At 47.4% G+C, this 23,811-nt stretch overlaps 1 protein-coding gene across 3 annotated transcripts in view; it reads right to left on the reverse strand.

Annotated features, from left to right (window-relative positions):
- Positions 1–23,811, reverse strand: part of LOC116972453 (serine/threonine-protein phosphatase 2B catalytic subunit alpha isoform-like) — a 331,076-nt gene that overhangs the window by 88,895 nt on the left and 218,370 nt on the right. For all 3 annotated transcript variants that reach the window (XM_033020185.1, XM_033020193.1, XM_033020176.1), the window contains one exon: positions 908–1,032. In XM_033020185.1, coding sequence (XP_032876076.1) covers positions 908–1,032 — 125 coding nt within the window. The remainder of the gene's footprint in view (positions 1–907; positions 1,033–23,811) is intronic.

Below are 23,811 nucleotides of genomic sequence, written 5' to 3' on the forward strand. Positions count from 1 at the left end.
ACCATTCGATCAACAACTAGAAGATGGTCCTGACCTCCCGTCTACTTCATTGGAGACCCTCGCACTATCTCTAATTGAACTTTATCTTGCACTAAACGTTATTCCCTTCATCCTGTATCTGTACACTGTGGACGGCTTGAGTGTAATCATATACAGTCTTTCTGCTGACTGGATAGCACTAGACAAAAAAGCTTTTCTCAGCACCTCGGTACACGTGGCAATAAACTAAACTAAACTAAACTACTACAATGCGTCTGAAGAAGGGTCTCAACCCGAAACATCGCCCATCCATGTATTGCAGAGATGCTGCCTGACCCGCTGAGTGGAATGAGTTCATGGATCTGCAGGGACTAAGCTCCTTTCCTACCTCACCAGCTGACCACAATCGCATCTTAGCTCATGTTCATAACACATAGGACCAGAATTCGTCCCATCAAGTCTACTCCACCATTCAATCTTGGCGGATCTACTTTTCCCTCTCAGAGCTACGATATAGGATGCAAGTTACATCAGGAGATACAATTGGCATGTAAGAAAGGCAATGCTACGGTGGTCATGGGGGATTTCAATGTGCAGATGGACTGGGAAAGGCAGCAGAATGGGGTTAGGAGGGAGAGATAGATCAGCCATGATTGAATGGTAGAGTAGACTTGATGGGCAAATGGCTTAATTCTGCTCCTATCAATTATGACGTTATGATCCCCATTCTCCTGCCTTCTCCCCATAACCTCTGACACCCGTACTAATCAAGAACCTGCCAATCGCCACCTTAAAAATACACCTAGACTTGGCCTCCACAGCCACCAGTGGCAATGAATTCTACAAATTCGCCACCCTCTGGCTAAAGAAATCCCTCTCCATCTCCATTGTAAAGGTGTGACCTTTATCTCATCTGCGGTGTACTCACTTCAATGCTGAAGTAGCCTCTGTCCACGTAGTCGCCCAGGAAGAGGTAGCGAGTAGATGCTGGAGATCCACCAACCTCAAACAGCTTCATCAAATCGAAGAACTGCCCATGGATATCGCCACAAACTGGAAGAGATCAATAGAAAGGTTAAGACCTGATTAAAGATTATAAGTTACGACATCAGTCTGAAGAAGGGTCTCGACACCCAGGCGACACCCCGGCAACCATGTGGCGACAGCCTAGTCGCCGGCAGTCGCCTAAAAAATAGCCTAAGTTGATGAATGTATGAATAGAAACTCAGAGTCAAACAATTTAACATCATATTTGTATAACACCCTTCTAAATATAGATATTCCATCGTCAGACGCAATTAGAAGAGACTGGGTAGAGGAACTAGGCCTAAAAATTCTAAAGGACAGATGGGAAGAAAATCTTTTATATATACACAATTGTTCGATTAATGTTAGACACACTTTAATCTAATTTAAAACACTGCACAGATTCTACTATTCAAAGACTAAACTGAATAAGATCTTTTCAAATGTATCTCCTATTTGTGACAAATGTCTCCTTCAAGAAGCAACTATAACACATTCCTTCGCCTCTTGCATAAAACTACATAACTTTAGGAAAGGAATTTTTGAAATGTTCTCAAAAACATTAAAAACAAAACTGGACCCCCACACGGAAATGATTATTTTCGGAACATCAGAAGCCTGCCCTGAGCTATCAATATTTCAAAGACGTTTCCTTAATTATGGCCTGATAACGGCGAAAAATCTCATACTTCAATTCTGGAAAAATACATCTGCCCTTACTCTTAAAATGTGGATTACAAACATGTCTGAGATGCAACATCTTGAAAATATGAGACCTGTCTTAGCAGAAAAATCAGAGCAATTTTCGAAGATATGGACTCTATTCATTGATTCATTACAAGGATAGTATGGTGCAACACAATTTTGGAATTAAATCGAATTATGGGTTGGGTGATGGGTGGGGAGAGAAATGAAGCACGTATATCATCACTTTTTGTTTTTCTTTCTGTTTTTGTCTTTTTATTTCTCTACATTTTTCTTATTTCTTTTACTTACTCACTCTTCAGCTACACCATTTTGGTAGTCTAGGGGTTCTATTCTTGCACATTCACTTTCCCTTTCACTTTCTCTCTCTCTCTCTTGCTTTTTCTCTCTTCTTCTTTCTCATCTTTGGCTAAAAACTAAAATTGAAGCTGTACAATAAATGTATTATGTCATATGCCGCGGTTTATACTTTTGTACACTGCTTCTAATAAAAATCAATTTAAAAAATAAAAAAAATAGTCTAAGTGGGACAGGCCCTTAACTATGTCGCAAGTAAAATACTATTGATTCAACGCACTTCACTGGCGTTAAAGCACTTTTGCCTGCTAGAAGATGGCTTATAAACACAAACTCTTCCTTTTAAAAGTCTGATTTGTTGCATCATCAGTGCTAATCGCTGAGCGTTCATCTTAAAGAAACCCAACAGTAGTACAGAGCATATCAAGAAGCCACGTATGGCAAAACTCCCACCCGCTGCCAAGACTGGCTGCTAATTATGGAGATGCCAAGGAAGCACATTATTTTCTTTTCAAGGGGTGTCGGGAGGGATGAGTGAGGGGACTGAATGTAAAGGCAACGCCTTGTGCATCTATGAAGCAGCATCCCCAAACCGTGCCCTCGCGTGACGGGGCTACAGCAATTAGTTTAGAGATACAGAGATACAGTGTGGCAACAGGCCCTTCAGCCCACCACGTCCGCGCTGACCAGTGACCCCTGCATATTAACATTATCTGACACACACTAGGGACAATTTACATTTATACTATGTCAATTAACCTACAAACCTGTACGTCTTTGGAGTGTGGGAGGAAACCAGAGATCTCGGCGAAAACCCACGCGGTCATGGGGAGAACGTACAAACTCCGTACAGACAGCAACGCTAGTCGGGATGAATCCCGGGTCTCTGGCGCTGTAAGGCAGCAACTCTACCGCTGCGCCACCTGGTAGAACAATAGGAGGCAGGGGCTCACAGTAGCCCACTCACCGGGTTGGATAGACACAAAATGCTGGAGTAACTCAGCGGGACAGGCAGCATCTCTGGACAGAAGGAATGGGTGACCTTTCGGGTCGAAACCCTGTAAACGATACGATATGATAGAAGTTTATTGATCCCAGGAGGGAAAGTGATTTGCCAACAGTCATAAAACACAAGATACATGAAACATGAAATCAAAATGATGAATGGAAAGGATTGGGCATGTACAAAGATTGGGGGAATCAGTCTACCCCAAGACAGAAGGGGGAGGAGTTGTACAGTTTGACAGCCACAGGGAAGAAGGATCTCCTGTGGCGTTCTGCACTGCATCTTGGTGGAACCAGTCTGAAGGTGCTCCTCAGGTTGACTAGTGTGTGCTGTATTGTCCAGGATGCTCCGCAGTTTGTGGAGCATCCTCCTCTCCAAGACCATCTCCAATGAATCCAATTCCACCCCCAGGATGGAGCCAGCCTTCCTGTTGAGTTTGTTGATCCTATTGGAATCCGCGGCCTTCGCCCTGCTGCCCCAGCACACGACAGTGAAGAAGATGGCACTGGCTACCACCGATTGGTAGAACATCTGCAGCATCTTACTGCAGATGTTGAAGGAGCGGAGCCGTCTCAAAAAGTATAGCTGGCTCTGTCCCTTCTTGTTCAGGGCCTCAGTGTTCCTGGACCAGCCCAATTTACTGTCCAGGTACACTCCAAGGTATTTGTACTCCCTGGTAATCTGCACATCCACACCATTGATGGAGACAGGGGACAGAGGTGTTCCTCTCCTCCTAAAGTCCACCACTAACTCCTTAGTCTTGTCGGTGTGAGCTGCAGGTGATTCAGCCCACACCACTCAACAAAGTCGTTGACTACACCTCTGTATTCAGCTTCCCTCCCCTCACTGATGCAGCCCACAAGTGCAAAGTCATCTGAAAACTTCTGCAGGTGGCAGGAGACAGAGTTATATCTGAAGTCCTAGGTGTAGATGCTGAGCAGGAAGGGAGAGAAGACTGTCCCCTGTGGGGCCACTATGTTGCTGTCCACCATGTCCGAGACACAGTTCTGTAGCCTGGCATATTGTGGTCGTCCAGTCAGGTAGTAGGTGATCCAGGACACCAATGGAGCATCCACCCGCATCTTCCTTAGTTTGCTCCCTAGCAGTGCAGGAAAGTGTTAAAAGCACTTGAGAAGTCAAAGCACACGACTCTCACAATGCTTCCCGGCTTATCCAGGCGGGCATAGGAACGATGGAGCAAGTGGATGAGGTATGAAGTGTAAGGTGTGAAAACAAGACATCAATGGGACGTAGATCAAGAAAATGTAGTATAGGTCATTGCTAGCTAGGGGAACGTGACAGATAAAAATGTAATAGAAACATAGAAAATAGGTGCAGGAGTAGGCCATTCGGCCCTTCGAGCCTGCACCGCCATTCAATATGATCATGGCTGATCATCCAACTCAGTATCCTGTACCTGCCTTCTCTCCATACCCCCTGATACCTTTAGCACAAGGGCCACATCTAACTCCCTCTTAAATATATCCAATGAACTGGCCTCAACTACCTTCTGTGGCAGAGAATTCCACAGATTCACCAGACTGTGTGAAAAATGATTTTCTCATCTCGGTCCTAAAAGACTTCCCCCTTATCCTTAAACTGTGACCCCTTGTCCTGGACTTCCCCAACATCGGGAACAATCTTCCTGCATCTAGCCTGTCCAACCCCTTAAGAATTTTGTAAGTTTCTATAAGATCCCCCCTCAATCTTCTAAATTCTAGCGAGTACAAGCCAAGTCTATCCAGTCTTTCTTCATATGAAAGTCCTGACATCCCAGGAATCAGTCTGGTGAACCTTCTCTGTACTCCCTCCATGGCAAGAATGTCTTTCCTCAGATTAGGAGACCAAAACTGTACGCAATACTCCAGGTGTGGTCTCACCAAGACCCTGTACAACTGCAGACCCTGTACAACTGATGGGGGAGGGATGGAGAGAAATGGAAAGCCAGGGTTACTAGATCTTCATATCGCTGGGGTATAAGCTGCACAAGCCAAATATGAGGTGCTGTTCCTCCAGTTTGCACGCGGCCTCACTGACAATGTGGCCCAGGACAAAAATGTTTAAGAAAGAACTGCAGACGCTGGAAAAATCGAAGGAAGACAAAAATTGTTGGATGCAATCTATGGAGCGAAGGAATAGGTGACGTTTCGGGTGGAGACCCGTCTGAAGAAGGGTTTCGACCCAAAACATCATCTATTCCTTCGTTCCATAGATGCTGCCTCACCCGCTGAGTTTCTCCAGCATTTCTGTCTACCCAGGACAGAAAGGTCAGTGTGGGAATGGGAGTGGGCGTTAAAGTGTTTATCAATCGGGAGATCAGGTAGGTTCAGATGTTGATTTTCAAACACGCTGTCCCTCAGACGGCCAAAGGCTTTGCTGAGAACTGACGGAGTGGCGCAGCGGCACAGTTGCAGCTGGATGCAGCACAGAGCGCTCTTGCCTCTGCTGCACGCTGACCATGCTGCATGTCAGCTGCACCCCTGCAGGAAGCTGATGGAAGGGGAGGTGCTGCGTTGTGCCAAGACTGAGATGTATTGTGAGCGGGGCAGCCATGCCTCCCACCTGCCTGCACTGAGATCAGGTCTGTTGAGGGCCTGTGGGTTGACATCACGAAGCACGGATCTGACAGATGGACCGAGTTGGATGCAATCACAGGAGCAGTGACACTCCACCTGACACAATAAACTACAGCAGAGTTTCACATAGATGGCCGTACCCTGCCCTTTCCCCACCACCGTTTCACAAACTAAGTGAGATTGCCTTTATTGGTGGCCTGCTGAGCAATGTCTTGGGACAGGCATTCACAATGAAGCTGCCGTATGAACACAAGCTGTTGCCATGACCAGCATGTGTGCAAGTCATCAATGCGTGGAAGGAGATCAAAACTCTCTGAAGCGAGGGCGTAATCATTCCCGACAGAGGGATCCAACCCGTCTGTCCGTTCTCTCCACAGATTAAGTTTAGTTTTGGTTAAGTTTACAGATACAGCGTGGATAGGGGCGCTTTGGCCTGCCAAGTCCGCGCCGACCATCGATCACCCGTGCACTAATTCTATCCTATACACCAGAGGTCGGCAACCTTGTGCTGCATAGGGGCCAGAACGCATGTCTGTGAGCGGATGGCGGGCCACATCTATCACGTGTACACATGCATCCCACTCCGGATGGCAGGCATTAAATCACGTGTTCACATAGATCCCGCCCCTTTGAGGACGCCGCCCGGAGCAATGGCCCCTAGTTACGGGCGCTCACGAACATGGCGTACCTATGGACCATTGCTCTGTCCTGAAGGCGCTGGCTCAAATATCACACTCACTCGTCCCCGGCCTATTAACCCCGATCCCGACAGTGAAGCCCAGACACAGAAGGTGCGCGGCCGGGCCGGCGGCTTAGTGCAGGATGCGGTACAGCCAGAGCTTGGCGTTCGGCGCTGCTCGCCATTCCTCGCCGTTCGGCGGTTCCGCCATTGTGGCCACCAGGGCAGGCTTCCTTTCATCATCGTGCCTGGGCGCCACGGCCTTGGGCCCGGGAGGTACCGGAGATGACGGAAGTCTGCGGGCCGGATGATTACGGGGAAAGAAAATCCGCTGCGGGCCGGATGATTTCGGATTATGGGCCACATTTGGCCCGGGGGCCGTAGATTGCCGACCCCTGCTACACACCATGGACAATTTACAGAAGCCAATTAACCTACAAACCTGCACGTCTTTGGAGTGTGGGAGGAAACCGAAGCACCCAGAGAAAACTCACGCGGTCATGGGGAGAACGTGCAAACTCCGTACAGACAGCACCCGTAGTCAGGATGGAACCTGGGTCTCTGGCGCTGTGAGGCAGCAACTCTACCACTGCGCCACTGGGCTGCCCACTGAGTTCTTCCAGCAGTTTGTGTTTTACTTTCAATTTCCCTATCCGAAGACTCTTGCGTATGTATCCAAGCAGTAAATTCTGATAATGTTAAACATTTGTGGCACAGAATCACGAGTCTAAACAAAAGCTAACATTGAATAATTAACCAAAAATCTTTTTAAAAAAAAACAAACCAGTGATGTCTGAGCTGACATTTTGCAATATTCTCTAATGCACCACATTAGTAGCTCGAACAACACTTGTCTTCAATGTGGCTATATTCTAAAAATGATCTTAACACAATCATAATCTCAAATTCCCCCAAGTAGAAATGTGACATTTTTGTGAAACATAAAATATGAGAGTGAACTGCTCAGAGGTTAAAGAACATTAAATCGAGTCAGTGCCATAGGATGTTTAGCCCATCAAACCTGTGCCAGCGAGTGCCTCATCTCCCATCTTTTTCTTTAGACTTTACTGATTACAACATGGAAACAAGCCCAAACAGTTGGTCCACATGAGGCAGAGGTTCACCTGCATCTCCTCCAACCTCATCTCATGTATCCGCTGTTTCGGGTGTCAACTTCTCCACATCGGCGAGACCAAGCGCAGGCTCGGTCATTGTTTTACTGAACACCTCCGCTCAATCCACCTTAACCTACCTGATCTACGGGTGGCTCAGCACTTTAACTCCCCCTCCCATCCCAATCTGACCTTTCTGTCCTGGGCCTCCTCCATTGTCAGAGTGAGGCCTAGCGCAAATTGGAGGAACAGCACCTCATATTTTGCTTGGGTAGTTTACACCCCAGCGGTATGAACATTGACTTCTCTAACTTCAAGTAGCCCTTACGTTCCCTCTCTCTCCATCCCCTCCCCCTTCCCAGTTCTCCCACTGTCTCCGACTACATTTTATCTCTGTCCCGCCCACTCCCCTGACATCAGTCTGAAGAAGGGTCTTGACCCGAAACGTCTCCTATTCCTTCTCTCCAGAGATGCTGCCTGTTCTGCTGAGTTACTCCAGCATTTTGTGTCTACCTTCGATTTAAACCAGCATCTGCAGTTCTTTCTTACACATGGAAACAGGCCCTTCGGCCCACCGAGTCAGCGCCAGCCAGCGATCCCCGCACACTAACGCTCTCATACAAACAATAGGGCCAATTTACAATTATATCAAGTCAATTAACCTACAAATCTGTACGTCTTTGGAATGCAGGAGGAAAGCGGTGCACCTGGAGAAAACCCACGCAGGTCATACGGAGAACGTACAAACTCCGTACGGACAGCACTTGTGGTCAGGATCAAACCCATGTCTCTGGCGCTCTAAGGCAGCAACTCTACTGCTGCACCACTGAGTCGCTCCTGTTCCTCACAAAATCATTCTCTTTGCAGGATCACTCAAAATCCCTTTAGAAAACTTCCAATGAATACGTTCCCGACCCCCTTTCATGCATTAGGTTTCAGAACACAACTCGCTGAAAAGAAAAATTCTCAACTGTTCCAAAGCTGTCAAGTCCTTTCCCTGAACTCATCTATCACTGCCTCTCTCTCTCTCTCTCTCTCTCTCTCTCTCTCTCTCTCTCTCTCTCTCTCTCTCTCTCTCTCTCTCTCTCTCTCTCTCTCATCATGCCCCTATAAAAACTTTAACCTTCACCTCCACCAATTTCCATTCTTTCCCCACATTCTCCTCTGTCTGAAGTACAATCCCAATTTGAAGCATCATCTGCCCAGTCCTTCCTCTGATGCTGCCTGACCCACTGAGTTCCTCCAGCACTTTGCCTTTTGCTCAAGATTCCAGCATCTGCAGTTCCTGGTGCCTTTTCTGTGCTCACCCTCCCCAGGTCTTTCTTCCCTTTCTTAGTCTTACTCTTTAGATTTTACAGATACAGCATGGTAACAGGCCCTTCGGCCCACTGAGTCCGCGCTGACCGGCGATCACCCCGTACACTAGCACTATCCTACACACATATTTACACCTTGCCAAAGCCAATTAACCTCCAAACGTGTACATCTTGTAGTATGGGGGGAAACTGGAGCACCCAGAGAAAACCCACGTGGTCACGGAGAGAACGTTCAAACTCCGTACAGACAGCACCAGTAGTCAGGATCTAACCCGGGTCTCTGGCACTGTGAGGCAGCAACTCTACCGCTGCGCCACCGTGCCGCCACTATATTCCAAATGATTCACCTCCACGCCAAGCCAGACTCACAGCCAACTTCACTGCACCTGCTCTTCCATTCTCCCAGTCTGTGTCTCCATCACACTCGTTCCAACAATGATGCTCACTACTCTACTTATCTGACTCCAGACAGCCTTTTTGAATCCCATCACCACCCTGTCACTCTCCACTGCGATCCACTTTACCACAGGCGATCCCTTCCTTCTCTGTGCTGCATCTAACTCTTCCCAGTTCCGAAAGATCTTTCTCTCCACAATGCAAGTAAACCTCTGTCTCACCTGAAAGAACTGTCGGGGTCCCTAGACAATAGACAATAGGTGCAGGAGTAAGCCATTCGGCCCTTCGAGCCAGCACCACCATTCAATGTGATCATGGCTGATCATCCCCAATCAGTACCCCGTTCCTGCCTTCTCCCCATATCCCCTGACTCCGCTATCTTTAAGAGGTCTATCTCTATCTTGAAAGCATCCAGAGAATTGGCCTCCACTGCCTTCTGAGGCAGAGAATTCCACATATTCACAACTCTCTGGGTGAAAAACCCCTGAGAACGAACACAGACACAGACACACACACACCTGACACACACCCCTACACATACACACACACACACATCCCTGACACACACCCCAAGCACACACACATCCTGGAAAAACCTGACAGAGTCGAGGGGGGAGATATATGGACAGGTGTTGCATCTTTTGCGGTTTTAGGGGCAAGTACCTGGGGAGGGGGTGGTTTGGGTGGGAAGGGATGAGTTAACCAGGAGGCTGCGGAGAGAACGGACTCTGCGGAAGGCGGAAAGGGGTGGAGATGGGAAGATGTGACGAGTGGTGGGATCCCGTTGGAGGTGGCGAAAACTTCAGAGGATCATGTGCTGAATGCGACAGCCGATGGGGTGAAAGGTTAAACAGATTCTTGATTAGTGCGGGTGTCAGGGGTTATGGGGAGAAGGCAGGGGAATGGGGTTGAGAGGGAAAGATAGATCAGCCATGATAGAATGGTGAAGTAGACTCGATGGGCCGAATGGCCTAATTCTGCTCCTGTGACTTATTAACTTGTGACAAGACTATTTCCAGGGATCAGGTGTTGACTGTGAAGAGCATCTGCATTCAGTCTGTACACGAGGCCCTGACTACTGTTGACTGTAATTCTACACGCCTCTGCCATTCACTATAATCCTACGTTCGGTACTCTAGTATGCTGTACGTGTGTGTGGCGTGTGTGTACTCATGTACAGTATGAGTTGACTGGATCGCACACAAAGCTTTTCACCGTATCACGGCACACATCAAGTCACAGAGCGTTGAAACAGGCACTTTGGCTCAACTTGCCCATGCTGACCAACATGCCAAATCTATACTAATCCCACCTGCCTGCCTCAACTACCTCCTCTGGCAGCTCGTTCCACACACCCGCCATCCTCTGTGTAAAATGTTTACCTCCCAGATTCCTATTAAATGCCCCCCCCCCCCCCCACCTTAAGCCAATGTCCTCAGGGTCATGATTCCCCTACTCTGGGAGAGACTCTGTGCGTGTACTGGATCTATTCCTCTCGTGATTGTGTACACCTCTATAAGATCACCCCTCATCCTCCTGCGCTCCAAGTCCCAGCCTGCTCAACCTCTCCCTATAGCTCATACTCTCGACTCCTGGCAACACCCTCGTATACCTTTTCAACCCTTTCAAGCTTGAAATGTGACAATATTGTGATTGTGGATGATCAGCCATGATCACATACAATGGTGGTGCTGGCTTGAAGGGCCGAATGGCCTACTCCTGCACCTATTGTCTATTTGTCACACGTGACAATAATAAACCAATACCATTGGTCTGTGACCTCATGCACGTTTACAACGAGGCCCAATGCAAGCTTGACTCCCCGTCTTCTGGCTGTGAGTCAGATGAAGAGTCCCGACCCAAAACACCACCTATCCACGTTCTCCAGAGATGCTGCCTGACCCGCTGTCTTACTCCAGCACTCTGTGTCCATGTTCTCCAGAGATGCTGCCTGACCCGCTGAGTTACTCCAGCACTCTGTGTCCATGTTCTCCAGGGATGCTGCCTGACCCACCGAGTTACTCCAGCACTCTGTGTCCATGTTCTCCAGAGATGCTGCCTGACCCGCTGAGTTACTCCAGCACTCTGTGTCCATGTTCTCCAGGGATGCTGCCTGACCCACCGAGTTACTCCAGCACTCTGTGTCTTTTTAAGAAATACGCACACCTTTATTTGGACATGAATAAGCAACTCGTTGTGACTCCAAATAAATGTTGCTTTAATTCGCCTTGAAGCGTGGTTTTGTGACGAGCTTGATGCAACTTCACACACATTCCCAAGTGTAGGAGATGAAAAGTGTGATACGTCTCGGCAGGCGTGGGGCAATGTGGACCAGGAGAGCTGATGCAACATTCAACCACATCACAGAAATGAGCCCGTCTGATGTATCAATGAAGAGACAGGGACAAAGCTTGGAAGTCAATGAGATGAGCAATTCCCTTCATGTAACTGATGCACAAGCACATTCACATCACACAGGTACAAAGATCAATACTGGCCTTCAATTTCATCACTGCCCTCAATAATCTCTCTCTCACACACATATGCACACCACACGCCATGTAAACAGAATAGTAAAATCTATGTTTTAACTATCTCCGCAATATGTCCAATATCTCAGTTGCAGGAAATCAACTTTGGAGATGCCAAAAAGCTGAAATGCAAACAAAGCACTTGTTTTCTCTTTCACTCAAGAGTCAAGTCTAGAGTTTATTGTCCTTTACACCCGGAATGGAACAATGAAATTCTTGCAGCAACTTTGCACAATAGTAGTAGTAGACCCTCCTCAGTCATGACTGACCATGGGTGATGCATCCTGGTCGGATGCGAGCCTGGGCGATGTCATATGGAGGACAGGCTGTTGCCCATGCAGCACGTCCCCCCTCTCCACGTCGCTGATCGATCCAAAGGAACAGCAGGGCCGTTACAGTTTGGCACCAGCGCCGTCGCAGGAGCTGCCAGAGCGAGGTTGTAGACAACGACGAACTGCCTTAGGGGCTCCCACTCCGGATTTTCTTGAGGTTTACTCCAGGAGCTTTTTACCATGACTGGATATGGCCACAAGGCAGTGGAGGTTTTAAATCATAGTATTCCCTCTCCTAGATGGACTGCCTTCCCAGGCTGACGAGCCTCATCTACCCGAGACTCGTAGGGGCGGGAGCGTCTCCCTTCTCGTGCAGGTCTATAGCACCTGCCCACTGCCCCACAATAACACACAGGTAAATATATAATCAAAAATACGATAAATTAGTAATCAATAGCATTAGGCAATCATAATAGTGAAAAGCCAATGTCCGTCGTGCAACCAAAGATTCAGACTATAGAAGATCATAGCTGCTGAGGTTAGTGTTGCATAGTGTTCATGAGCCTGATGGAAAGGTTTTATGTAGCTCCAATAAATCAGTTACAGCAAATTGAGATGTCTTCTATCTTTCGTAAATGTGATTTTCCTCCTGCTGTCAAAGATGGGTCCCTCACCGGCGTCTTCTATGTCCCACAGTTTTGCTCTCGCTCCCCATCCCCCTAGATGGTACAAGGATAAGAGTTGTCCTGGTCCTCACTCTTCACCCCATCCAACACATCATCCTCCAAAATTTCTGTCACCTCCAGTGGGATCCCACCACCAGTCATTGTCTTCCCATCTCCACCACTTTCCGCCTTCCACGGAGTTCACTCCCTCCGCAACGCCTTGGTTCATGAATCCCTTCCCACCTCCTCCCCAGGTACCTTCCCCTGCAACCGCAGGAGATGCAACACCTGTCCCTATACCTCCCCCCTCGACTCCATCCAGGGAGCCCAGCAGTCGTTGCAGGTGGGACAGAGGTTCACGTGTGCCCCTCTAACCTCATCTACGGCATCCGGTGTTCCAGATGTGACCTCCTGTACATTGGCAACAGTTTTGCTGAACACATGTTCTCGGTCCAGCAAGGCTGATGGGCTAACCATTTAAACTCCCTCTCCCATTCATATCCTGGGCCTCCTCCATTGTCAGAGTGAGGCCACACGCAAACTGGAGGAACAGCACCTCATATTCCACTTGGGTAGAGTACACCCCAGCGGTATGAATATTGAAGTCTTCAATTTTAGGTCACTACCAAACTTCTTCTCCACTGTGCCCCACCTGTATGCACACCTATTTCAACCTGCCCTCTCCACCCTCATTACTCTAGCTTCACAATACATAACTCTTGTGTCTACACCTCCTGCCTTCCCATCTCTGGCTCCTGTCCCACCACTGTCACTCACAGCCTCTCCTCACCTGCATCCACTCGTTACCTGCTGGGCTTTGTCCTGCCCCATCTCTCTTCCAGATTACTTCCCTCTCCACCCCACACATTCAGCCTGAAGAAGGGTCCCGACCCGAAACATTACCCATCCATGTCTGAAGAAGGGTCCCAACACGAAACGTTACCTATCCATGTCTGAAGAAGGGTCTCGACGTAAAACGTCACCTATCCATGTCTGAAGAAGGGTCCTGACCCGAAACGTTACTCATCCATGTCTGAAGAACTGAAACGTTACCTATCCATGTCTGAAGAAGGGTATAGACCTGAAACGTTACCTACCCATGTCTGAAGAAGGGTATAGACCTGAAACGTTACCTATCCATGTCTGAAGAAGGGTCCCGGCCTGAAAGGTTACCTATCCATGTCTGAAGAAGGGTCCTGACCCGAAACGTCACCTATTTCATTTCTCCAGAGATGCTGCCTGACCCGCTGAGGTACTCAGGCATTCTGCGTCTTTTTCTGTAAACCAGCAGCTGCAGTTCCTCATGTCAACAGAAAATCAAATTCTAGATGCCTGAAGTCTGAAATAAAGACAAATCATTTGTTTTCCTTTTAACAGAGTTTTTCCAGAACATTACCCAGTCGACTATGGGGGTTGGTTTTGGGGTCACACCGAATGGCACCCAAGGGCAGCACTTTGTTTTTTATCTCATAGTCATACAGCACAGGCCCTTCGGCCCAACTTGCCAATGCAAGATGCCCCATCAACACTAGACCCACCTGCCCGCGTTTGGTTCATAGCCCTCTAAACCTTTCCTATCCATGTATCTCAGCTTTGTTCATAGTTTTTAGTTTAGTTTATTATTGTTGTCACATACTATTGTCACGAGGTACAGTGAAAAGCTTCTTTGTAGCGTGCTATCCAGTCAGCGGAAAGACTCTACATGGTTACATTCAAGCCGTGCACAGGGTACAGATACAGGATAAAGGGAATAACGTTTAGTGCAAGTTAAAGTCCAGTGAAGTCCGAGGGTCTCCAATTAGATTGTTTGTAGTTCAGGACCGCTCTCTAGTTGGTGATAGGGTGGTTCAGTTGCCTGATAACAGCTGGGAAGAAACTGTCCCTGAATCTGGAGGTGTGCGTTTTCACACTTCTGTACCTCTTGCCTGATGGTAGAGGGGAGAAGAGGGAGTGGCCGGTGTGAGACTGGTCCTTGATTATGCTGCTGGCCTTGCCGAGGCAGCGTGAAGTGTCGATGGAGTCGATGGAAGGGAGGTTGGTTTGCGTCCACAACTCTGCAATTTCAGTGGAGCTGCATGGCTCCAGCTTTTGAACTTTACATCCTTCGTGAAACTGCAGTTCAATTACTGAGCACTTTACAGGAAGGATGTGATCACAGGAGCCGTTTACGAGCACTGGAAAGTTGTAGCCGTGTGGAAGGATCGGAGAGGCTGGGATTGTTTTCATTGGAACGCAGGATGTTGGGAGGCAGTTGAAGTGCATATCATCAGAAAGGGTTTAGACAGTAAATAGGAAAGAACCACTTCCCTCGCAGAGGGGTCAAAACCAAGGTGAGCGGAGGCGGAAAGCTGAACAGTACTTGGAGCGATGACCGGTGAGGTTTGGAGCTGGTGCGGGGGGGGTGAGGCAAGGCTGGCGAGATCTCTGTCACCAGCGCGGATACAACAGGTCAAATGGCTTCAGACCGTGTCAGAAACTTTCAACCATTCTATGAAGGTTAAAATATAGGCTGCGGTATCTCAATACACTCCAAAGAGAATTAAATGTTTTCAATTCATATTCCAATGGATAAGAAAGGTTTAGAGGGGTATGTGCCAAACGCAGGCAAATGGAGCTAGCTTAGATGGGGCATCATGGACAAGTCGGGCCGAAGGGCCAGTTTCCGTGCTGTGTGAATGCAATGACCCACATTATTCCCTTTATCCTCATCTGTACACTGTGGACAGCTTGATTGGAATCATGTATAGTCTTTTCACTGACTGGATAGCACGCAACAAAATGCTTTTCATTGTACCTGGGTACTCAAAATAATAAATAATAAATATTGTATCCACATAATCCAAGATACACATATGTGGGAAAGAAGTGCAGATGCTGGTTTAAATCGAAATTAAATGCTGGAGTAACTCAGCGGGACAGGCAGCGTCTCTGGAGAGAAGGAATGGGCGACGTCACGTCCTGAGTTACTCCAGCATTTTGTGTCTACCATCCAAGATACGCAACTGCACTTACAAGGCAAGCAAGGGCAGGGGAGATGTGGAGAGGGTTCCAGCAAGACCAGGCAGGAACTAGAGGCTGTCAATGTAGGGCAAGCACGAGAGGATGAAGGGAAGCACAGTACAGGTAGTGGACATCACGCGGTTTACAACAACTGCACACTCCCGAGCAGCAGCCTTTGTTGAGTCTCGTTTATCAGTTTAGTTTATTATTGTCACATTGGTACAGTGAAAAGGTTTTTTGTTGCGTGCTATCCAGCCAGTGAAAAGAATACACATGATTAAAATCAAGCCGCCCACAGTGTACAGATACAGAATAGAGGGAATAACGTTTAGCGCAAGATAATGTCCAGTAGAGTCCGATCAAAGATAGTCCGAGGGTCTCCAATGAGGTAGACGGTAGATCAGGACTACTGTGCGAGGATGGTTCAGTCGCCTCATCAGGTTCAGGAACAGCTTCTTCCCTACAGCCATCAGGCTATTAAACACGACAACCTCCAATAAGCTCTGAACTACAATAGACTATTATTATTAGTGCACTATTATTGTTTGTTTTTAATGTGTACGTATGTATATATATGTGAGTATGTGTATATATACACACACTAAACTTTGTTCCTCGTTTATGATATAGTTTATAGTGCACTATGTTTACATATTCCGTTGTGCTGCTGCAAGTAAGAATGTCATTGTTCTATCTGGGACACATGACGATCAAACACCCTTGACTCTTAATAAAAGCTGGGAAGAAACCGTCCCTGAATCTGGAAGTGTGCGTGGTCGAGGATATTCTGGGTCCTGGTGTGATGAGACATGCTTTGGCAGCACGCCCTTGAGGTTAGTTTGATTGAAGCCCCCGGCTACAACGACCAAGGCTTTGGGGTGTTTTGCCTCCAGTCTATTGATAGCGGAGTACAGTTTATTCAGAATAAGCTTGCCATCGGCATGAGTTGGGAAGTAGACTGCTGTCAGCTGAGTGAATTCCCTCGGGCAGCTACTGTGTATGGCACTCCACAGGAGGGGAAGAAAAGTAGCATCAAAGGTAAGTGTGGAGAACTTCAGCCTTCACACAAACTCGTTAAATTATACCAGCAAACGCGACTTGCAGGATAAGTTCACAAGGTGCATTTTTAGTGTAGATTTCTGTCACAATGTCTTGGAATCAAGAAGGAATTAGACAAACTAGACATTCATGAGATAATGAAAATTAAGACCCTAGACATAGGAGCAGAATTAGGCTATTCGGTCCATCAAGTCTACTCCACCATTCAATCATGGCTGATCGTTTAAGAAAGAACTGCAGATGCTGGAAAAATCGAAGGTAGACAAAAATGCTGGAGAAACTCAGCGGGTGAGGCAGCATCTATGGAGCGAAGGAATAGGCGATGTTTTGGGTCGAGACCCTTCTTCAGACTAATATTGGGGCGGGAAAAAGAAAGGAAGAAGCAGAGACAGTAGGCTTATGGGAGAGCTGGGGAGGGGAAGGTGGGAGAAAACAAGGACTTCTTCAGACTGACGGCTGATCTATCTCTCCCTCCTAACCCCATTCTCCTGCCTTAATTAATTGATAATGTTTTAGCAAGAGGTTTTTGGGAATTTCTTACTATTATCATCAACATTTCTATACATCTTCAATGAAAGAGATCAACACACCCACTAACATGATGTCAACGTTCAATACATTTAGAAGGAATGCAGGGAATGGTGGGATATGGATCACATGCAGGCAGAGGAGATCAGTTTAACTTGACTTCATGCTCAGCACGGACATTGTGGACCGAAGGGCCTGTTTCTGTGCCGGGGGGGGAGAACCAGATGGATGTGTGGAACGAGCTGCCGGAGGAGGTAGTTGAGGCAAGTCCTATCATAACGTTTAAGACACATTTGGACAGGTACATGGATAGGACAGGTTCAGAGGGATATGGGCCAAGCATGAGCAGATGTGACGAGTGTAGATGGGGGCATGTTGGGCAGCATAGGCAAGTTGGGCTGAAGGGCCTGTTGCCATGCTGTATGACTCTGTGGAAGACTCTACTAGAGAGGGATAACACTCAACTTGCTATTGGGAAATGAGGCACAGCAAGTATTTAAGAGTGTTTGACAATGATTTTATTAGCTTTAAAATAGTTATAGAAGAAGGTGGGACAGTTAAAGTTCTGAATTGGGGCTTGGCCAATGCGGCTGGCTGAAACAGGAAGTTGCAACAGTTGATTGGGAGAGGCTGTGAGCAGATAAATGGATGTTTGGCAAGTGGGAAGCTTTTTAATTAGGTAGGGAGTATTCAGGGACAGCATGTTCCTGTTACAGTGAAGAGCAAGGCTGGCAGGAGTCGACAACCCTGGCTGAGAGAGGAATTGGGGCTCAGGTTTGGGGCAAAAGAGGTACACATCAGGTATAGGTAGATGGCATCAAGTGAATCACTTGAATGTAAGGGATGTACGATTTTACTTCGGAGTCACGTGAGTGACTACGTGAAGAGCCCGCTCAGCACGCATGCGCGGCATTGCGTTCAGCTGTGCAACAGCGGCCGCATCGGGAGTCAGGCGCTCCCGCTACGGGGTGAAAGAACGGACCGTCAGGTAAGCTCTGAGGTTGGGTTTTCTTTCACAGGGAGCCTTCTGCTTTTCAGGCAGAGAAGAAAGGCTCTTGGACAAACCTGTCCCCCGTTCGACTCCACGGAGGAGCGTTCCATCTGGGGGGGGGCGGCAACAAGGCGGTAGGACTGCTTACTGGGCGCTCCGCTATTTCCCGACACCGTGCCGAGCCCAGCCCGCTAGCGCCTGAGCAGCGGGCTGGAAGTAAAGCCACGGAAGAGGCGTCCGGCCGGTGGCTTCCGACTTGTCGGACGGGGACGTCTCTCCACCCACCCGGGGGAAAGACAGCCGCCTGAGCCGCCTGGAGCGGCTCCTGGAGCAGGGGCTCCAGCGAGACGCGCTTCGTGAGGGGCGCTCTCCCAGGGGGAGTTCAGGCACTCCCTCCACAGTGCCTTGTGCACTGCCCATTGCTTCCTCCTTACCCGAGGGTAGCTTTGGTGACCAGGACTGGGCTGGTCAAGAAGAGGGGACGATGGCTGAAGATCTCGGGAGTAGGCAAGGGGTGCAGGAACAGGAAGAGCTGCTAGGTGTGGTGGACCGCTACGTGGCAACCCCACGTGCAGGAGGCCGTTAAAGGCCAAACCAGCGGCCAGCATTAACCACCTCTCCAACAGGCCCCTACAGGAGCAGGTGGTCAATGAGGCCTTAGAAACGTATACAGCTCCAGAGAACTGTGAGTCCCTTAAAGTGCCGGCTGTAAACAGCCAAAAGTGGGGGCACGTTGGGGCAAATATTCGGAACCAGGAGCTAAAACTGCAGCAGATCCTCAGGCTCCTGACGTCAGCCATCACATCGTTTGCTCGTTCCGTGGGCAAATACGGAGATGACCACAACCTTCGTAAACAAATCATAAGACCTGCCAAAAAAATCCTAAATTTGCGGGGTTGTGCATACCCCAGCCACTGAGCCAGACCCACTGCTCTTTGGCAAAAACCTCTCAAAGCATATGAAGGATATGGAAGAGGCCTTAAAAAACTTTCGGTCTCATGAGGGCAGGCCCCGGGACGAGCAAACCAAAAACAATAATTCCTAAGCAGCAGCACCCCATCGCGTCCATCAGTCGACGTCTGCCATATGGGACTGGTGTAAAGCTCGGGGTCCGCATTCTATCCCCGGAAGTCTTCTTTAGACCAGGGCGCAGAGCGGACCCCATGGAAAATGCGACACCCCCCAACATCACCGCCACGTCAGACGACGTGCAAGACTCGTTGGACCGGCAGGAAACAGAAGAATACCCATAACCATGGAGGTAGGTGGGTCTGGTTCCTACCAGCATATAGAAAATAGGGGCTTAATACTAACAGGGGGGAGATTACACCTGTTTTTAAGAAGCACAGGAGTCTATCACGAGTGATCAGTATATACTCAATGGCATTAGTGGATACAAAATAGAAAAATTGCCACCAGTTCAACATTCACCCCAGAGGGTATTTTCCCTCTCCGTTAAAGAAACGAGAGGGACAAGCTGAACTGGTGAGACTAATTACAAAGGGTATCATGGGAAAACATGAACCCTTGGAATTCGTATCAAATATTCGTCACTAAACCCAAAAAAGATGGTGGATGTCGCATCATCATTGACTTAACTTCACTAAATATGTTTGTTAAGTATATACATTTCAAAATGGAAACGGTTGTTACTGCCAAACAACTAGTTTCCAAAGGATACTTCATGGCAAGCATTAATCTTAAAGATGTTTACTATTTAGTACCATTCACAAGGATCATCGCAGATACCTGAAATTTACCTGGATGGGGCAGCTATGGCAGTTTAAAGCGTTACCCAATGAGTTCACATCAGCCATAGATTATTCACCAAGATACTAAAACCAGCTCTGGCAATATTCAGAAGACAAAAACATATTGTCATGGCATATCTTGATGATATCTTAAATAATAGGCAAGACCATGGAATTGATTATGTTAGCTGTATCAGCTACCAAACAGTTATTCGAAACCCTGGGATTGTCTTACATCCAGATAAATCTAAGTTGAAGCCATCCACAATCATGGACTACTTGGGCTTCACAATTAATTCAGTCTACGTGACTGTAACATTGCCAAGAGACAAAACAGTTGAATTGGCACAATCATGCAACAATTTAATGGTCAACGAACTACCAACTATTCGACAAGTAACAGAGTAATTGGGAAAATGGTAGCAGCATTTCCGGCTACACAATTCGGACCTTTACACTGTCAAAACATACAAAGAGAAAAGGTACAGGCACCAAAACGACATACAGGTCATTATGATCGTGTCATGAAGTTACCCATTGAAGCAATATCAGAACTACAGTGGTGGGCAAAAATGTTTGGCATAGTTTCAGCCCCATTATCATCACTAACAGATGCCAGTGCTCAAGGCTGGGGAGCAACTAACTCTATATCCAGCACAGGTAGTAGATGGACTAACCCAGAGTCATCATTACCACTTACACTGGGCATTAATTATCTAGAGATGTTGGGTGACTTTTATGGTTTAAAAGCATATGCACAAATATGCATTACTTGCATGTACGGTTATAAATAGATAATACTACGGTGGTGGCCTACATTAACCATATGGGCGGCATAAAATCGGTATCATGCAACAAGTTGGTCAACACAATTTGGCAATGGTGTGTCGAAAGACATATTTGGATATCAGCAACTTACCTGCCAGGTAAGCTAAATACAGTGGCAGACACCAGGTCACGTAAATTTAATGACAACATCGAATGGATGTTAAACCCCAAAAAATTTGCAAAAGTTATCAAGCAATATGGCATGCCAGATATCGATTTATTTGCATCAAGGCTAAATCACCAGGTACCTATGTATGTCGCTTGGGAACCAGACCCTGAGGCAGCAGCGGTAGATGCGTTCGCGCTGGATTGGGGAAATCTTCTTCTATGCATTTCCTCCCTTCTGCCTCATCAGTCGGGGACTACGCACAATACAAATGGACTCTGCTTCAGGTATTTTGATAGTACCATGGTTCCCAATACTCCATGACATGGTTGTTGAAACTCCGATGGTATTCCCCAGTGACCGAGTTATTAACACCCAGTGTCGGGCACAAGCCACCCGTGCCATGGAAAAAATCAAACTCCTGGGTTGCAGATTCTGCACAAACCACTTCTGGGACTGGGATTATCAGAACAAACCGTCGACACCATGTCAGCATCCCTCCGAACATCCACTAAAAAACAGCACTTGTCCAGCATCAAAAAATGGGAGAAGTACTGCTTGGATACAGGGACCACCTACTCAACTGCTACAGTTACCAACGTACTGGAATTCCTGGCGAACCTTCACCACGATGAAGGACTCAGCTACAGAGCCATCAACACAGCTAGAAGTGCCCTGTCTGTCTATTTAAAATCAGCTCCAGGACAACAGGCCATGGGGTCGCAACCGCTGGTGGTCAAACTAATGAAGGGTATTTACAACTCTAACCCCCTAGACCAAGGTACACCCATACATGGGATGTCAGTGTGGTCCTGACATACCTCAGGGGATGGCCACCAGCCAGATCCCTCAACCTGGAACAATCTATGCTCAAAACACTCATGTTGATGGCACTTGTATCTGCACAGAGGGCCCAGTCCCTACACCTATTGCGACTGGACAGCATGCTCACAGCTCCAGACCAGATCTCTGTCGTTATCCAGGGAATGATCAAACAGAGCAGACCAGGAACACCTAATCCAGTCGTGGAATTCCGGGCTTACCCGCCAGAACCACGGTTATGTGCCATGATCCACCTACTATCCTACCTAGACACAACCAAAAATATTCGAGGGAGATGAAAAGCCTTGTGGGTCAGTCATAAAAAACCTTATGGTCGGGTGACGAGCCAACCCATTTTGAGATGGCTCATGCAGGTGCTAAAAGCTGCTGGAATAAACACTAACATGTACAAATCTCACTCCACCAGAGCAGCATCCACGTCGACGGCTAAAAGAATGGACGTGCCTATAGACCACATCCTGGCTACAGCAGGATGGTCGGGGGGAAAGACCGTTCAGAAATTTTATAATAAGCCGTTGGCAAAACCTGCTTTATTTTGCAGAAATTTTTTTTACAGACTGCAAATATTTAATTTAAGCCCAGGGGAGCAATTTAATTTCTTTGTTGTTATTGTTAAAAAATACCATTGTGTTTTTTCTACAAACAGATTCATTGGTTGATTACGATAACACACTTCCTCCCTCAAGGACTTCGGCAGTGAGTGAAGTAATAACTGTTACATGGTTTGAAATCACAGAGCTTTGAAGTCTTCACGTAGTCACTCACGTGACTCCGAAGTAAAATAGTAAGATTAAACGAGAACTTACCAGGTTGAAGTTTGATCTGTATTTTATGAGGAGTTACGATGAGGGATTACGTGCCCTCCGCTCCCACCCTCATTAATATGGGTCAAACTGATAAACTGATGTCTCCTTTTCTTTACTATGTTTACTTCAATAACTGTGTCTATCTGTGATTCCACACCGCTGCTTTGAAGTATGCCGCGCATGCGTGCTGAGCGGGCTCTTCACGTAATCCCTCATCATAACTCCTCATAAAATACAGATCAAACTTCAAACTGGTAAGTTCTCGTTTAATCTTACTATTATATTTCAGAAATCAGGAGGGCAATAACAGGACCTGAGTGTACTGGTCTTACAGCGTGGAAACAGGCCCTTCAGCCCAACTTGCCCACACCAGCCAACATCCAACAGCCAACATCCCAACAGCCAACATCCCATCTACACTAGTCCCACCTACCTGCGTTTGGCCCATATCCCTCTTAACCTATTCATGTACCTGTTTAAATGTGTTTTAAACATTGCGACAGTACCTGCCTCAACTACCTCTTTCGGCAGCTTGTTCCATACACTCACCACCCATTGTGTAAAGAAGTCACCCCACAGGTTCCCATTAAATCTTTCCATCCTCACCTTAAACCTATGCCCTCTGGTTCTCAATTCCCTTACTCTGGGCAAGAGACTCTGCATTTACCCAACCTATTCCCCAGCTGCAACATTTGCAGTTGCATTCCTCAACTATTATCCAACATGACCTCCCAACATCTACACTCAACACTATGACTGATGAAGGCCAATGAGCCAAAAGCCTTTTTGACCATCCTATCTACTTGTGACGCCACATTCAGGAAACCATGCACCTGCCCTCCTAGATCCCTCTGCTCCACAACACTCCCCAGAGGCCTACCATTCACTGTGTAGGTCCTGCCTATGTTAGATTCCTAAAATGCAACACCTCACACTTGTCTGTATTAAATTCCATCAACCATTCCTCCGCCCAACCGATCAAGATCCTGCTGCAATTTTTGACATCCATCCATACTATCTACAATATCATCCACTTTTGTGGGTGACCAGGCAGACAAGGTAAAGGACATTCTATAAGTAAGAGCAGGAGTGTGGCAGGGTGGTGCAGCGGTAGAGTTGCTGCCTCACAGTGTCACAGACCAGGGTTCCATCCTGACTACGGGTGCTGGCTGCATGGAATTTGTACTTTCTTCCTGTGACCACGAGGGTTTTCTCCGAGTGCTCTTATTTCCTCCCACACCCCAAAGACCTACAGGTTTGGAGTTAGAGTGTTTGATCATAATTTTATTTGCTTTAAAATAGTTATAGAAGAAGGTGGGACAGGCCGACAAGTTGAAGT

This window comes from Amblyraja radiata, chromosome 1 (assembly GCF_010909765.2).
Source record: "Amblyraja radiata isolate CabotCenter1 chromosome 1, sAmbRad1.1.pri, whole genome shotgun sequence".
NCBI classification, from domain to species: Eukaryota; Metazoa; Chordata; class Chondrichthyes; order Rajiformes; family Rajidae; genus Amblyraja; species Amblyraja radiata.